This window comes from Microcaecilia unicolor, chromosome 2 (genome assembly GCF_901765095.1).
Source record: "Microcaecilia unicolor chromosome 2, aMicUni1.1, whole genome shotgun sequence".
Taxonomy (NCBI): domain Eukaryota; kingdom Metazoa; phylum Chordata; class Amphibia; order Gymnophiona; family Siphonopidae; genus Microcaecilia; species Microcaecilia unicolor.
The window spans coordinates 604221827-604239815 of NC_044032.1; the positions used below are offsets into that span (position 1 = coordinate 604221827).

The 17989-nt window shown below is 44.9% G+C and overlaps 1 protein-coding gene across 4 annotated transcripts in view; it reads right to left on the reverse strand.

Moving 5' to 3' along the window:
- Nucleotides 1–17989, reverse strand: part of RAPGEF2 (Rap guanine nucleotide exchange factor 2) — a 638462-nt gene that overhangs the window by 339201 nt on the left and 281272 nt on the right. For all 4 annotated transcript variants that reach the window (XM_030191594.1, XM_030191592.1, XM_030191595.1 and 1 more), the window contains exon 4: nucleotides 8684–8767. In XM_030191594.1, coding sequence (XP_030047454.1) covers nucleotides 8684–8767 — 84 coding nt within the window. The remainder of the gene's footprint in view (nucleotides 1–8683; nucleotides 8768–17989) is intronic.

The window sequence follows — 17989 nt, forward strand, 5'->3', positions numbered from 1 at the left end:
TGCAAAGAGGTGGGAAAATGTGGGATACAAATGCAATAAATTATAATAATAATAATAATAATAAATAATGTAGCTACTGTAACTAGTTCTGTATCCGAAGCTTCTAATAGAGTGGAAACATCTAACACTTGATTAGCTTGGGGTTGCTGATTACCTTCAGATTTAATAGGCAAGTAATACACTTGAAGAAAAGGAGGAATATTTTCTTAAGTAACCCCCAATATTTCCTTAATATAATTTTTTTAACATTTCACAAGGCGAAAAGCAAATTGTTTATAAAGTTTTAAAAAACGAAGATTATTACTTCTAGAGTAATTTTCAAGCAATTCTGTTTTCCTCCTCAAACTAGTCAAGTCTTTAACCATATTACATTGAAGTGTCTACATTTGTTGAAAATTTTTCTTTTGCTCTTTAAAACTTTGGTTCAAAAATTTTAACCCATCATCCGTTTCCTTTAGTTTTCCTTCTAAGACAGTCAAATTTTGCGTTAAATTTTGATCCTGGGGGCATAATGCTTTACCCAGGTCTGCTATCAAGCACCATAAACTGTCCAGAGTCACCTCATGGGGTTTAGACAAAGTAGTAAATTGAGTGGTAATTACCTCAGACTTCTACGTAGAATATTCTCTCTCCATACTTGCTCGTTCCATCTCCCCCGTAGATGTAACTGCCGCTCCGGCACGTACTGGTGGAGTTTGCAAACTGGAACTCCCCCCCCCCCCCCCCCCCCCCCCCCCCAATCCCTCAGGTTCACATTCTGCCTCTCGTCTCTCAGCTCCTGCTACTTCCTTCTCGTGCAGGGCTAAGGATGCCGCAGTCAGGGAGCTACTTCCACGCAGCTGCAGGGGAGGAGCTCTCTCGTCGGGGCTGAGGGAAACCTCCAGCCCTAAGTTCAGTCTGGTTCCTCCATTCACACCAGATCGAACAAGCAGGCTGCTCACTGACGTTGTTGCGATCCCGGCTCGCTGCAAAAAAGATTCAATAGAAGCGGACTGAGCCAAGGGATTCTGCCGTTGAGAGGCTGCAGCAACGGCTCTACCCCTTCTCTTTGGCACAACGAAAAGGTAAAAGTTGCAGAGAGCTAACAGACGCGTCTGGCTTACTCAGCGTCCATCTTGGACTTTGGCTCCTCACAGTTGATTGAGATGTTTTGGATCTTTGTCTTGCTGAAGATTTCAACCTCTTTTCACCTTCAATTTCTTTGTTGACTATGGGGCATTAGCTTTTAGTATATACTGACATTTAGTTGAATCCATTCTTCCTTCCACCTGCACAATATTTCCTCTGCCACTGGCTGCCATATAACCCCAAGCATAACAGATCTCCCCTACTTAACAGTTGGCAGGGTGTATTTTTCTTCAAATGTTTCACCCTTTTTTTCTCTAAATGTATCTTGTGTGGCTACAGCCCAACAGTTCAGATTTTGTTTACTCAGTCCAAACACTTTATTCCAAAAGGTTTCAGGTTTATCAAAGTTTTCATTTTAGATAACTTCTGTCAGTTCTCCCACATAGGTGACTGTTGTGTAAATTACACTACACTGCAGATCTGTGGACAACTACAACAGTATCACTAAACTTTTCTGCAGGTTGACCAAAATAATCTGAGTAGTTTTCAGCTGTGGCATAGCCATGGCCCACCCAAAATTCTGGCACCTTTACAGTTGGCGAGGATCTCCAAGCCCCACCACCTGAAGATGTCCTCCAGCGGCCAGAACAAGTGATTTTCCTACTTACAACAGCCGGCGGTGCTTTCCATGCACTACTGCTACACCAAACCCCATCCCACGAGGATATGTGAAAACCAAGTACATGCAGGAGGGGAGAGGCCAGTGTGGTGGCAACAGTGGACTGCGCATCCAGCTGTAGCAGGTAGGAAAATCACTTGTTCTGTCCTCAGGAGGACATCTTCTGCCAGCAGTCAAAGTCAGTGAGAAAGGAAGAAAGGGACTTAAGAGGGTCAATAAATGACTGCTAGTCAGAGAGGTAGAGGATTGAATAGATGGATGGAGTGGACTTCGAAGGAAGAAAAGCAGTGAGACTGAGGTGGAAGAAGAGGTTGAAATCTACAAGAGGGTGAGAGTAGTAGACTGGCACCACCTCCGCAGCCAACTGGGTGAGGAGTATGGGAGAAAAGGGTAACCTCCATGAGACAGGGCTGCAGCTGAAGCACAGTCTTCAGGGCAAAGCCAAGTCTCAGTTAGGGCAAGCAGATGGAGAGTACGAGAGATAAAGAGGTTGTGGATGTAGGAAAGTTTGTTGCAGACAGAGCAGGCATTCCACAGAGCACATGAGAAAGGCAAGGAAGAAGGGGGGAGCAGAGGAACAAAAATTAGATTGGAGACATCACGGTGTGACCTGCAGGAATAGGATGAAAGATGACATGGAGAACCAGGACTGGGATTGATATCCCCAGTGGAGGAGCAGGAGAAGGAGCAAGAGAGTATGGCGAAGAGTACGACAGGCATGACGACAGCAATGAAGACAAAATGTACTCAAACACAATGGAGTTGGCTGAACGAAAGGATGAAAAAGTTGAAGGTTGAGAGCTGAGAAGGGAGAAGACAAAAGGGATGGTGATATGATGAAAGCAGAAGGTGGGCAATGTGTTCCTGAAGTATAAAGTGGTTTCAGATGGAGAAAGAGATTGGGAAAGGGCAGTACCAAGAAGAGAAATTGTACTGCAGCCATTGGGAACAGAAATGAGAATACACGAACTGTAGAAAGAAAATGTTTCTGGAGCGGAGGCCCTGGGTGGATTGGGGTGGACCTGGGAGGATATGCAGATGGACTGCAAGTCCTCCACAGCACCTGGAAGGCAGCTGGTGGCAGCACTATGCACCTGGAGTGGAGTTCCCTGGGTGCATCGGGGTGGACCTGGGAGTCATCCCAGAGAAAGCTGGGAGGATATGCTGATGGGATGGAAGTCCTCCACAGCACCTGGAAGGCAGCTGGTGGAAGCGCTAGTTATCTAGAGAAGAGGCCCTCAGTGGATCAGGGTGGACCTGGGAGTCATCCCGGAGAAGACTGTGAGGATACGCAGATGGGCTGCAAGTCCTCCACAGAACCTGGAAGGCAACTGGTGGGAGTGCTGGGCACCTCCACCATGCACCTCCCAGTCAAGAAAAGGCTTACCAGGAGTTAGGCCAAAGCCAGCATTCCTCCCCCTGAGGGTCACCTGATCTTAGCTAAAGAGCACCTGGAAGCCTGGGGTCATCTTTGACTCCTCTCGCTCTTTCTCTGCACATATCCAATAGACTGCTAACACCTGTCATTTCTTTCTCTACATCACCACCAAAATTCGTCCCTTCCTTTCTGAGCACACTACCAAAACCATACTGCAACTTGCTTCACACAGGTCTCCCACTAAGAAACTCTCTCTTCTTCAAGCTGTTCAAAATTCTGCTGCACGACTTATATTCTGCCAGTTTCGCTATGCTCATATTAGCCTTCTCCTCAAGTCACTTCATTGGCTCCCTATCCACATATAGTTCAAACTCCTCTTATTGACTTACAAGTGCATTCACTCTGCACCTCCTCAGTACCCCTCCACTTCTCCCCGAGAACTCCATTCATTGGGTAAATCTCTCTTATCTGTACCCTTCTGTACTGCCAACTTCACACTCTGTTCTTTTTATCTTGCTGCACCATACGCCTGGAATGGATTTCCTGAGTCAGTAAGTCAAGCTCTATCTCTTGCCGTCTTCAAATCTAGGCAAGAGTCCATCTTTTTAGGCTGCCTTTAATCCTAATCCCTAGTCACTTGGTTCAGTACCCATGTCTGTTTTATCATTCCCACCTTAAGTATTTCTCTTATTTGTCCTGTTTGTCTGTCCTGATTAGATTGTAAGCTCTGTCTACAAATGCTCAAAGCAACTCAACACCTACCTGAAAGAAAATGAAATTACCTTGCTGTTGAGGCACCGAAAATAAAACCATGGAAGATCACAACACAGAGAGGCATCTGGGAGGGTCTGGAGGAACTAAAGGAAAGCAAATTACAGGTAAGATCTAATTTCTCCTTCCTTAGCATCCCTCAGGACTGGCCCAGAAAGTGACTGATGGGAAGTATCAAAGCAGTACATTCATGGGAGGGCCCCTGGAAATGCTTGCACCAAAAACTGCATCCTGACAACACTGTACATCCAATCTGTAATGCTTAGAAAAAGAATGCAAGGAAGCCCTCGACACAGCTTGCCCCCAGTAAAGTGAGCTTTTACTCCGTCCAGAACAGGTTTCCCGGAAAGAAGGCAAGTGGAAGCAATCATCTCTTTAAGCCACCTTGAAATGTTGGGCTTAGATGCACTGACCCTTTGTGTGATCCTCCAATGAGCAGGAAATGACAATCTGATCGTCTGAATTCCTCTGTAGTCTGCAAATAATGCTTAAGGACACTCTTGACATCTAGTTTTCGCAAATGCCGCTGGTCCTGTGACCGAGAGGAAGAACCTAGTACTGGCAAAACCACCACTTGGTTTAAATGAAATCTTGACAAGACCTTAGGAAGGAAAGAAGGAATGGGGCGTAAAACTACCCGTTCCTGAGTAAACTCCAAAAACGGAGACCTACAGGAAAATACCTACAACTCCGACATTTGCCTAGCCAAGGCTATGGTCACTAAAAACATTTTCAGTGTCAAATCTTTCAGAGAGCAAGCCATCAAAGGTTCAAAACGAAGCCTAGTAAGGACTGAGAGAACTATATTGAGATCCTAAGCAGGAAAGGCCGATCTAGATGGAGGGCGAATTAGTCCCACTCCCTGAAGGAAAGGAACAGCATCTGGATGACCAGCTAAGGTTTTTCCTTTAATATGACCATGAAAACAAGACAACACTGCAATCTGCACCTTTAGCGAAGCAATTGCTAAACCTTTAGCAAAACCCTGCACAAAATCCTAGATTTGTACCATCGATGCTCAAAATAAAGAAATGGTCCAATAGGCACACCAAGCCTTGAAAATATGCCAAGTTCGAATGTAATTCAGAGAAGTTGAATGACCCCATGAACAAAGAATGGTGACAATCACATTACCGGAATAACTTCTCTTTGTTAACAGCACTCTTTCAAGAGCGAAGCCGTAGGACAAAATCGAGCAGAATTTGGATGAATTACCATCCCCTGAACTAACAGGCCGGGAGATTCTGGAAGCTTGAGTGGGGATTCGACTAACAGATGGACGAGATCGACATACCAAGGACTGCAAGGCCAATTTGGCGTTACCAGGATTGCTAGACCTCTGTGCTCTCGATCCTTTGAATGAGCTGCCCTAACAGGGGCCATGGAGGAAACAGATAAAGGAAGTCCGATGGCCACGGCTGAAGAAGAGCGCTTTGAGATCCTTCCTGTGACTGAAGAACCATGGCACCTTGAAATTGTGCACTGTAGCCATAAGATCCATAACTAGGAAACCCCAAAGATTGAGAATCATTTGAAATGCTGCTGTATTGAGCTCCCCTTTCTCCCAGGTCTAGAGTGTGATGACTGAGAAAATCCACCTGGACATTCGCTGTCCCCGCCACATGAGAGGCAACAGATCCAAGAGATGATGTTCTGTCGAAAACATGAGAAGAGCTGATTCTCGGTCTAGATGACGACTCCTCGTCCCTCCTTGTCAATTGACATAAGCTACCACCATCACATTGTCCAAAAGAACTCGCATGGGTTCGTTTTCGACTAGATGACAAAATGCCTCTAGGGCCAAACAAATTGCCCTTGTTTCCAACAGATTGATCGATCAGGTCACCTCCTCCTGGGACCACAGACCTTGAACAAGATTCCCCAGACAGTGAGTCCCCCCCCCCCCAGCCCCTGAGATTAGAATCAGTTGTCACTAGTACCCACCAAGGTGGATCTAAAGGAACTTTCTTGGTCATATTTTGTGTCTGAAGCCACCAACGGAGACTCCCCCACTCCAGAGTCCTGAGGAGTAGTAGTCTGACACTCAGAGAATCTGTCTGCGGAGACCAACAGACAAGAGGGTCTTCTGTAGAGGTTTCATATGTGCACTGGTCCAAAGAACTACCTCTGTCATCGTTGCCATGGATCCTAAGACTTGAAGATAATCTCTTGCACATGGTACTGGTTTGCAAAAGAGGGAATAAATCTGATCCTAAAGTTTGACAATTCTGTTTTGAGGCAGAAACACTCATCCTTGCAGGGTGTTGAAGGAAACTCTGAGATAGTTGAGGGTCTGACATGGCACTAAGCAAATTGAGTGTTTACTACCCATTCAAGCAATTGAAGAAACTGAACTACTCAATCCGTGGCCTGCAGACTCTGATATGATTTTGATCTGATTAACCAACCGTCCAGGTAAGGATGAACCAGAATGCCCTCTTTTCTGAGAGCTGCTGCTGCTGCTGCTGCTGCTGCCACCACTACCACCATAACCTTCGTAAAGGTATGAGGAGCCATAGACAGACCAAAAAGCAGAGCATAGATCTGATAATGCTGACCCAAAACTGCAAAATGAAGAAACCTTTGGTACAAAGGGCAAATCAGGATGTGCAGATAAGCCTCTGTCAAATCTACAGCCATCAAAAACTCCCCTGATCGAACAGCCACTATGACTGAACAAAGAGTTTCCATATGAAAGCTGGTGGCCTTGAGCACCCGGTTGACCGCCTTGAGATCCAAAATTAGTCGAATGGACTCTTAATTTTTTTGGAATGACAAAGTAAAAGGAATAGCGACCTGTTCTGATCTGCGAGGGAGGAACTAGACAGACAGCCTCTCCAGGGTGGCCTTGACCGCTCCCGCCTTTAGATGAGAATGACAGGGAGACTCCAGGAAAGCAGCTGCAGCGCAAACTCTAAGATGTACCACGCTGGGCACCTCAAAACGATTGGAATCTCTGAAAATAGCGAGACTTCTGAGCAGGAGCTACCCTGAACCAACAAAATTCTCTACGATGACCTCAACCAGAAAGAAGACCGTAACCAACATTTCTTCAGGTACTAGAGGATTTTTAAATTAAGAGTAAGGGTTAGGCAAGGGTATCCCAGCTACACACGTTCTCAAAACTACCAACCTCTCACCAAACATAAAATAATTATAGAAAACCAAGCAGACTGATAAGAGATGATACATTTATAAGGCTAATAAGTACTTAGATATGCAAGTTTGCAGACCTGCAACCTTACCTCTCATCAGCAAAAGGTTCAGGTTATTGTAATAATACTATAGTTATTGACAATTTCTTACCTAGGGCTTTAAAAGTTTCCTACTATTTCTGTTAATATAATGGTTATGCTTTCAAACAGTAGATTCAACTAAATTACACAAAAATTAAAAGAACAAACTTTACTATCTTTTTAATAACAAAGCACACAAAGGTTTTAATAGCTTTTCTTTCAGGGGTCAGAAATGTAAATTGCTTTCTTTTATGCATGTTTATGAGAAGGAAGGTTATAAACAGACTACAAAGTTATTTTTCTGCTTCAGTATGAAAGAAAACTAAGCAAGTAGGGATCACTATTCAGCTGGAGAGGCTGCTGTACAAAGTAAGGTCCAATGCTTAATTCTATACATATATTCAGCAGTACTATCCATTTAATTAACGTTGCTGAATATACATCTAACTGGTGACGCCGCTGGTGGCAGTCCATTCAATGTAGGCCTGCTCTTTGGCAGGCCTAAATTAAACAGATAACTTATCCAATTGTCAGTTGCACTCCATTCCTAAACAGATAGGGGTTTTTTGCACTGCCTCTGCCTCTCCCCTATACTGATTACTTTTTTGTACAAATATCTGGCCATTTAAGTAACTAAACAACCAAATACTATCCTTATCAATTTTAAAATTACACATTCACTATCTGCTGATAAAAACATAACTTGCTTTGAAAATCAAGACCCACAGAGCTTTTTTTTTTTAACAGTCTACTCTGTTTTTGTCTATTACTAAGTACAACAGTCTTGCTTTAGCATTTATTCCAAACATTAGCAAATCCCCATTAATATAAAAACAACTTCCCACTAATAAGTACTGTTTCCAAATGTTGAGATCTCAAATTATGTCTCTTTAAAATGTGTCACTGTTTGGGGAGGAGGGGAGGCCTTTTAGAGCACTGATATCACTGCAGTTAAAAAAGGGTGCCTATTAGATCTTTAAAACAAAGATCCTTCCGGACCATCCTATCATCTTCGTGCCTCCTCTTAAAATTTCATTTTGCCTTTTTTTCTTTTTTTTTTTTTTTTTTTAAGGAAGCTGACTGGGAAAAGGAGAGTAAACAGTACATGTGACAGAACACTATTTGAGTAAGTTACTGGAACCACAAAAGGTTCAATTCTAGAATATGGCTTTCTCTGGCATTATAGCATGCTACACTCTGAAATTGCATTATTGGAACGCCTGAGATAATATATACTTATTAATAATGCATTTTATATAGATTCATCAGTATACAGTATGCCACAGGAGATATCTACATTGTTATTACGTCCCTGACCCCTCAAATTTACAATTTCAATATGAAATAGTGAAGTAAATGACTTGCTTGAAGGTATGAAGTTAGCCATGGAGATGCAAATAAATGGAGTATCAGAGTGACAGTTCTCTGTTACAAAGAGGAAACTAATGAAAAACCTTAAAAGATTAACTTATTCCAGTAATGGTAGCAAAAAATATAAGTTTGAAAGCTATTAAAACCCTTACCATGCAGGCACAATAATAGGAAACATACCTGCTCCTCGGTAGAAACATGGATTCCTTGATGAACACTGAACCTGACAGAAGGATATACCAGCATGTACCAATGTCATCAGGGCTGGAAGAAAAAAGGAAAACCAGTGAGAAACAAGGACAAACTAGCAGCATGGAAAAGAAATTCAGAAGCAATGGTAAATAAAAATAAGCAGAAGGTTAAAATATGAATGGAAAAGACAATGCAAATTCATTCACTAAAGTCAATGCAACACAGGGAGAAAGTTTATCTGCAAGTTTGCATGATATAGTACTTTCCAGGGTCTTAAATACATCAGTCACATATTAACTAGATTTGCATTTCAGCAATCCCTGGTCCAGTGATTTGTGACCTGCACTGTCAAGCAGTGGATATGAGTTCCACTCCCGGGTTGGGGGTATAGCTGAAATAGCACACACTCTGGAAGATATTCAAAGCAATTTAAGTGAGCAGGAGCCTTTCCTGCCTCCTTAAATCACTTACCACCACATTCAGCAGAAATTTAACTGGACAGTGCCACTGAATACCACCACAGACCACACAACTATAACTGGGCAGGTCAGGGGCAGCACTGTGGCAGCATTAGGGAGTAGCCGAGGGTTATGAGGGTGCCAGCAATATTCAGTGCCAGAACCCGTATAGCTGAGTTAATTTAGGACAGCTCAAAAGCTATCCTAAATTAACCCCGCTTAACTATGTGGGCCACCGCACTTCATATCATATGGGGCCTGCAGAGCTATATTCTAAATTGAAAGACTCCCTCCCCAATCACCTTCCTGGCCTCCAAAATAGCCCCCCACCCCTAGCCCATGAGAATCAAAGGTTCTCCCCTACCCCCAAAATGAGCCTCCCCATCCCCAAGCTCTAGGTAGGCCCCCTCAAGGCCTACCTGATGTCCCTGGTGGGCCATGAGGGCAGTTGGATGCAGGAGCGAACGCCACTCGCTCCTGCCCCTTGTAGGTTCCCTTAGAAAATGGTTGTGGCCATTTGCAGAAACCAGCTGCAAGAGGCAGGAAAAAGAGTGCTTTGCTCCTGCCCCCAACAACCTCCATGGACCACCAGGGACAGCAGGTACTACCGGGGGGGGGGGGGGGGCCTTTGATTCTTCAGGGCTGGGGGAGAGGAAGGAGAGGGGCTATTTTGGAGGCTGAGAAGGGGATCAAGAGGCTTTCATGTAAAAAAAAAAAAAATGAATTAACTGTCTTATACAGGCCATAGCTGAATATTGGCCAGGACCTCAAAGGCTCCAGTAGCCAACTCTACAGAAATTAGCCCCCAATATTCAGTGCTGAGACCAGAGAGGGCCCAGCACCGAATACTGGAGGCTAATCCAGCTGGCACTTTAAAAAAAAAAATGCTGAATGCCACCAGCTGAATATCAGGTGGCCTGTCTTTAAATGGAGAGAAATGCAGTTAACATTTTTATTGCAATAGTTTGCAGCTAACCAAAGATTGGCAAAGATGAAGAACTGTATACTGCTCCTGCAACAAGGCAGCAAAGATAAAGCTGTGAAAAATCCCAAACCATTGTTCCTAAAATTGCTCAATATACAACCCTTCATACTTAAGACAGCAAAGCTGTGAACAAAATGTTCAATACAAAATAGCAATACAAACATCAGACAGCAGTAAGAACCAATGGAAAGACAACACCAGTACATAGAACAAGAGACTTTGTTTGAAGAAAACTTGGATATTGTTTCTACTACAGAGAAGTGGTTCAATGATTCCCATGAATGGGATGTGACCGGGCAGGGCTATAATCTTTTTAGGAAGGATAGAGAGGGCAGAAGAGGTGGAGGAGTGGCTCTGTATGTGAGAGACAATATCAAAGTGGCTGAAATGCGGGGAACCTGGGGTAAGGAAAAAGCTTTATGGATTGTCCTGGAAAGACAAGATGGAACCTGTATCTGCACAGGGGTTATCTACAGACCTCCGGCACAAATGGAGAAGTTAGACAAGGACTTGATAGAAGATATCCAAAAGATTGGTATGAAAGGGGAGGTGCCACTGTTGGGAGATTTCAATTTGTCTGACGTGGACTGGAACGTCCCGTCTGCGGAATTGGAAAGAAGTAGGGAGACTGTGGATGCCTGTCAAAGTGCTTTGCTCAGACAAATGGTGACGGAACCCACGAGGGAAGGGTCAATGCTGGATCTAGTACTCATGAATGGAGGAAGTGTTTCTAATATCCAGGTGGGTGCCCACCTATGTAATAGTGATCATCACACCGTATGTTTGATATAAAGGTGAAGGCGGAGTGCGGACCCACAAAACTCAAAGTACTGGATTTCAGATATACTGATTTTGATAAAATGAGGGAATACCTAAGAAGAAGCTGTGGGCGTGGGAAGGCGTAGGAGATGTGGAAAAACAGTGGTCCAAGCTAAAGGCTGCTATAAATATGGCGACTGATCTTTATGTGAGGAAAATAAACAAAAACAAGAGAAGCAGGAGGCCTATATGGTTCTCCAAACAAGTAGCTGAAAACATAAGAGCAAAAGAGGTTTTTTTCAAGAAATACAAATTAACACAACAAGAAAATCATGGAAAAGGTTATCAAATTAAACTCAAAGAAGCGAAGAGTGAAATATGGCTAGCGAAAGCACGAGCGGAAGAAAAAATGGCTAGAGATGTAAAGAGAGCTGACAACACCTTTTTCAAATATATTGGAGAAAGGAGAAGAGAGGAATGGAATTGCAAGACTGAAGGATAATGAGAACGGCTATGTGGAGAATGTTGAAGATAAAGCCGAGGGAACATCTAGGAAGAGTGGATACTGCGTCGTTTACGGAAGAAAGCATCTATAAATAGCTGGAGAATCTGAAGGTGGACATAGCTATGGGGCCGGATGGGATACATCCCAGGATACTGAGGGAGCTCAGAGAGGTCCCTGGTGGGACCTCTTAAAGATTTACAACCCTGGAGGAGCGCAGCGACGTGAGAGGTGAGAGGAGGAGCGGATGCAGAGCTGACAGCCGATAGCTGCCTGCGGTGCCCCGCTTCCTTTTTAAAAGCATTTTTGCAGGTTCAATTAGTTTTTTTTGTTTTTGTACCGGCCGTTGCTGCTCGACAGGAGAAGCAGCAGTGGCCGGAAATGGCAGCTGAGCTGACGTCAGATGGAGAGGGGGGGGCGCGGCAGCGACCTCGGGGGAGGGGGGAGCAGTGGCTGCGGCGACCTTGGGGGGGTGGAGGGGTGAGCGGCTGCGATCTCGGGGGGGGGGCGGGGTGGCAAGGGCGGAAGGGGGGGGGCCTGAGACAACGGAGGGAGAAGGGGTCCTGAGGCCAGAGGGGAGGGGGTCCTGAGACCAGAGGGGTCCAGAGACCTGAGGGGGGGACAGAGAGGAGACCGGAGGGGGGTCCTGAGACCTCAGAGGAGGGGGGAGGGGTCCTGTGACCAGAGAAGAGGGGGAGGGGTCCTGTGACCACAGAGAGGGAGGGGGAGGGGGTCCTGTGACCACAGAGAGGCAGGGGGAGGGGGGTCCTGTGACCACAAAGAGGGAGGGGGGGAGGTATCTCTGGCACACACAGTGTCTCTCTCACTCTCATACTCTGTCTACCACACACTCTATGTGTCACACTGTATCACATTCACTCTCTATGTGTCACAAAGTCACGCTCAAACACTCTCGATCTCATACACTCTCACTCTCACAGAGAGTCTGTGTATCGCACACATACTCTCTCACACTCTGTCTCACACAAACACTCTCTCTCACACACACTGTATCTGTGTGAAACACACACTCTCACACATACGCACACGCACATACGCACTCGCACACACTCTCATTCTCACACACACACTCTCTCACAGACGCACTCACACTCACTCTCTCTCTGTCACACACACACAGTCACTCTCTCTCTCACACACACTCTCTCTCTCAAACATACACACTCCGAGGAAAACCTTGCTAGCGCCCCTTTCATTTGTGTCAGAAACGGGCCTTTTTTTTACTAGTGACAAATAAAACGCATGGAATGGAAGGTCAGAATCTAAGTTTTAGAGGGTATAAAAAATGTAGCAATATAGTACATACTTATACACCAACTCAACGCACACAGCTGTGTGCGGCTGACCCACAGTCTTCTGGATTCCTGTCTGACAGCACAACACCAGGAGCCTTGCCAGTCAGGTTTTCAGGATATCCACAATGAATATGCATGAACTTGATTTGCATACACTGCCTCCGTTATAAGCCACTCTCTTTCATGCATTTTCATTGTGGATATCCTGAAAACCCAACTGGCAAGGGGCACTCCAGGACCGGACTTGGGAAGCACTGCTCTAGACAGAATGTTTTCATCTTTCTAGAGTACCACTTTCAAATATTTAATTACAATGTCTCAGGTTGCTAGGAACACTTTTTTCAGCTATGCCAGACTTCAGAACAGTACAGCCCACTCATTCTGCTCTCATACATGTTGACAGTATAGTTATTAAATTCAGTGTTTGAACTACTTAAACAAGCTATATGTCACACTGCTCCCTTTTCTGTCAAAAAGAATAAATGTAGAAAGGAAGGAAAATTGTGGCAGGCATCATAAAAGGAAAAGGAAAATGAAGCCCAAATTAAGAAAAGGGAAAAGCAGCAACCTAGAACTTGGGAATGTGAAGCTCGGTACTCACAATCTAGAACAGTGTTTCCAAGACCAGTCCTGGAGTACCCCTTGCCAGTCAGGTTTTCAGGATACCCACAATGAATATGCATGAAAGAGTTTAGCATATAATGGAGGCAGTGTATGCAAATCAAGTTCATGATGAATCTTTTAAAAGATCAACTCTAAATGAAGCTTGATAGACTTAGAAATCCTAGCAAGTGTCTGGTACTCAAGCACTAGAGTTACTGTATTCTGTAAGCACCATGTCCAAGCACTTCAGAGACCACCCAGCAACGCAACACAACGCATAGACAGAAGCACCATAATGAACAAGTGGAGCACTTTCAGCCCAGAGAAGCCCTATTAAAGTCATCTAACTGACCACCCTATAAGGGATTACTGCTAATATAAAATAGGTCACTGTTGGGCTCATTTTCAAAAGAGAAGGACGCCCATCTTTTGACATAAATCAGAAGATGGACGTCCTTCTCCCAGGGTCGTCCAAATCAGTATAATCGAAAGCCGATTTTGGACGTCCCCAACTGCACTCCATCGCAGGGACAGCCAAAGTTCAAGGGGGCGTATCGGAGGCATAGCGAAGGCGGGACCTGGGTGTGCCTAACACTTGGACATCCTTGACCCATAATCGAAAAAAAGAAGGAAGTCCCTGACGAACACTTGGACGCTTTCACCCGAACCTGTTTTTCTTACGACTAAGGCACAAAAAGGTGCCCAAAATGACCAGATGACCACCGGAGAAAATCAGGGATGACCTCCCGTTACTCCCCCAGTGGTCACTAACCCCCTCCCACCCTCAAAAAACATCTTTCAAAATATTTCGTGCCAGTCTCAGATGTCATACTCAGGTCCATGACAGCAGTATGCAGGTCCATGGAGCAGTTTTAGTGGGTGAGTGCACTTCAGACAGGCGGACCCCAGCACCATCCCACCCCCCCCCCCCCCACCTGTTATGTTTGTGGAGGAAGCAGCGAGCCCTCCAAAACTCACCACAAACCCACTGTGCCCACATCTAGGTGCCCCCCTTCACCGGTAAGGCGTATGGTAGTGGTGTACAGTTGGGGGTACTGGGGTTTGGGGAGCTCAGCACACAAGGTAACGGAGCTATGTAGCTGGGAGCAATTTATGAAGTCCACTGCAGTGCCCTCTAGGGTGCCTGGTTGGTGTCCTGGCATGTCAGGGGGACCAGTGCACTACAAATGCTGGCCCCTCCCATAACCAAATGGCTTGAATTTGGTCGTTTCTGAGATGGACGTCCTTGGTTTCGAAAATCGCTGAAAATCAGAAACAACCATGTCTAGGGATGTCTATCCCTAAGGACGACCAAATTTAAGGATTTGGACGTCCCTGATGGTATTTTCGAAAAGAAAGATGTACGTCCATCTTGTTTCGAAAATACGGGTTTCCCCGCCCCTGGATCGGGACGCTTTTCAAGGACGTCCAAATCGAAATGTGGACGTCCCTTTCGAAAATGCCCCTCTGTATGAGCCAAAATAATAGAACATGGTTTAATGGTAAAACTCACAAGAGCTCAGAGAAACCTGCAACATAAAACATGTTCATTCAAGTTTAGCCAGAACAACTGCCAAGTTTGCTTGTTCTGATGTGCTATTCAAAAACAGCACATGTGGCTGCTGTCACGTCAGACTCTCTAGGTAATTTTCAAAAGGGAACTGTATTGGCTTCCTGTCAAAATGAGAACAGATTTTAAAATTATTTTGTTAGTATTCAGAAGTGGTTGTTAAGGAAAGCACAGGCTTGCTACCTATGTCACAGTTTTGCTAACACACTTGGTGAGCATCATTGCCCTAGTGAGAGTTTACCATGACTTTTCACACCCAGGGGCCAAAGAAGAAAACTTTCCAAGCAGTCACCACGTGTCTAGCATTGTTTTACCACAAGTTTTATAGCCGAGCAATGAAGAAACCCTGACCGCGCACTGAATTCAAATGAATATTAATGCATGTAATTACTTATTCCCACAGCCATGCAAAAGAAAAATATATATACTTATTTTTACAGCCATGCCAAAAAAAGAAAAAGCGTGAACGTGTGGCTATGACTAGACCAGACTATTGAATTATCATTTACTTAGGGATTTCTGAATCTTTACTCAAAAAGGTTTCAGACTCTGCAAAACACAGCAATTCATCTTCTTCATCATCTGCAAAAATTAGATCATGTCACGTCTATCTTAAAGGATCATCACTGGCTACTAGTCAAATTTCGCATTCAGTTCAAAACTCTTTTGTTGTCATTTAGGGCTTTCCGACAAGCTTCACCTTCTTATTTATCTTCACGATTTTTTACTCCCCAGCTCAGGAACAGGATCCATGCATTCTTCTGAAATAATGTGGACCCTATTTATAAGCTGCATTAGCTGTTTAATGTGGGAGTTACTGTGTGCTAACAGCTAAAGAGAAAAATGGCATTTTGGGGTGGTGACTGGACAGGGATTGCACTTTACACATAGGGGGGTAATTAGTTAGGCATGAAAATGGAAGATAGTAGATGAGCATTAAAACGGGGGTAAAATAGCAGTTATGCATAAGTGTACTTAGATGCTAGAGTGTTTTTGCATGTAACTGCAAAGGGGGCATTCCCATGGGAGGGGTATGGGCGAATCATGAGCATTCCCACTATTCAGTGCACATTTTATAGAATATTTACATTTACACCAGCCGTAGAGATGGAGTAAGTGGCCACACCTAAAGTTACAAATGTGCTATTTTAGAATACCAAATTTTAGATGCCTAAGTTTTGCGTCCTATACTGAATTGACCTCTTAATGTAGACGCAGTTACCAGATGTTACCATGCAGAGCAGTTAACGCCACATTAAGAGGTGTGTCTAAAAATATTTCACATAATCTGTCATGCAGTGGAAGCATGGTAGTTATTTTTCTCTGCATTACCTCCCAAAAATGCTTGAAACACTTCTAACAATTAGCACAGAGGTTCTGCAGTTACCACATGTTAATTTTGACATTTACAGTATGTTAACTGCAACATTTCGGCCCACTTTAGTAAAATGAGACCAAAACAAGTTATCAGTAAAACACTAGGATTGGGTGGCTGAAAGACTGGTCCCTGTGAAACCCTCCTAATCACTTTCCCTTCACCACAGCCTGCTGGCCACAACTTTCCAAATTCTGTGGTTTAATCAGTTTCTTGCCCAATTCAATTCCACTCAATGCCACCCAAGAAAGCTTGCTCACCAGTCAAAGTGTCTCGTTTTACCTAAGAGACTCCCTTTACTTTTCTAGCCATATCAAAGAATTCAATCAAGTTTATCTCCTGTTGTGAAACTATCAAGCTTATTTTCGAAAGTGATTGCCGGCCATAAATCGGGAGATGGCTGGCGATCTCGCAAAAGTGGCGAAATTGGTATAATCGAAAGCGGCTTTTTTGACAGCATTGCCGCTTTCCCGTCGCCTCGCCGGTGAAAGTTCAAGGGGCATGTCGGCGGCATAGCGAAGGCGGGGCATGGGCGGGCATGGGCGTGGCTACCAGATGGCCAGCTTTCGTGGATAATGGGAAAAAAAAGCTGCGTTCAGCAGTATTTCACCAGGTTTACTTGGTCCTTTAATTTTCACGACCAAGCCTCAAAAAGGTGTCCCAACTGACCAGATGACCACCAGAAGGAATCGGGGATGACCTCCCCGTACTCCCCCAGTGGTTACCAATCCCCTTCCAAACTAAAACAATAAAACTAAAAACCTTTTTTGCCAGCCTGTATGCCAGCCTCAAATGCCGTACCCACCTCCATGACAGCAGAATGTGTTCTAACCTCTGACAGCCTTTCCCTGGTTGTGATGTGGCTCTCGGGTGAGTGTGACACCTTTTCTGTTAGGTGCACTGCAGAGTCACATCAGCAATGCACTGTGGTGGATGTGGTGGGTGTAGGGTAGTGGGCTCTACTCCCATGGTGCTTTTCCCCCTGCTAACTGGGTCAGAATGTGTCCAGTTTTGTTTCCGGTAGTCCATGAGGTAGTGGCCATTTTTGTCAGCCACTTTTAGATCCCTTTCATGTGTTACCCACGTTAGAGAACTTAGTTATTACCTTCAATGTTGCTGAAAGAGGGCATTGTACACCATTCTGCCAGCTCTGACCTACTGCTAATCTCAGTACCAGGGAGACTCTTTGCCAGTGGGGCACAAACCCTGATCTGCAGTTAACTGTGAGTAAACGTGCTTATTCAAATAAAGGACTTTTTCAAAGAGATTAGTCTTCAGGTGTCAACTGGTGTGCCAAGGTTATACAGCAGCAACAAGTCCCAGAGGCCTGCATGTATGCAGGTCCCTGGAACACTTTTAGTGGGTACCACAGTGCACTTAAGGCAGGCGGACCCAGGCCCACCCCCCCTACCTGTAACACGTGCTGATAAATGGGAGCCCTCCAAAACCCACTGTACCCACATGTAGTTGCCCCCTTCACCCCTAAGAGCTACGGTAGTGTTGTACATTTGTGGGTAGTGGGTTTGGGGGGGGTTGGGGGACTCAGCACCCAAAGTAAGGGAGCTATGTATGTGGGAGCTTTTTCTGAAGTCCACTGCACTGACCCCTAGGGTGCCCAGTTGGTGTCCTGGCATGTCAGGGGGGCCAGTGCACTACAAATGCTGGCTCCACCCATTACCAAATGCCTTGCATTTCGCCGGGTTTGAGATGGCCGGCAGTTTTTTCC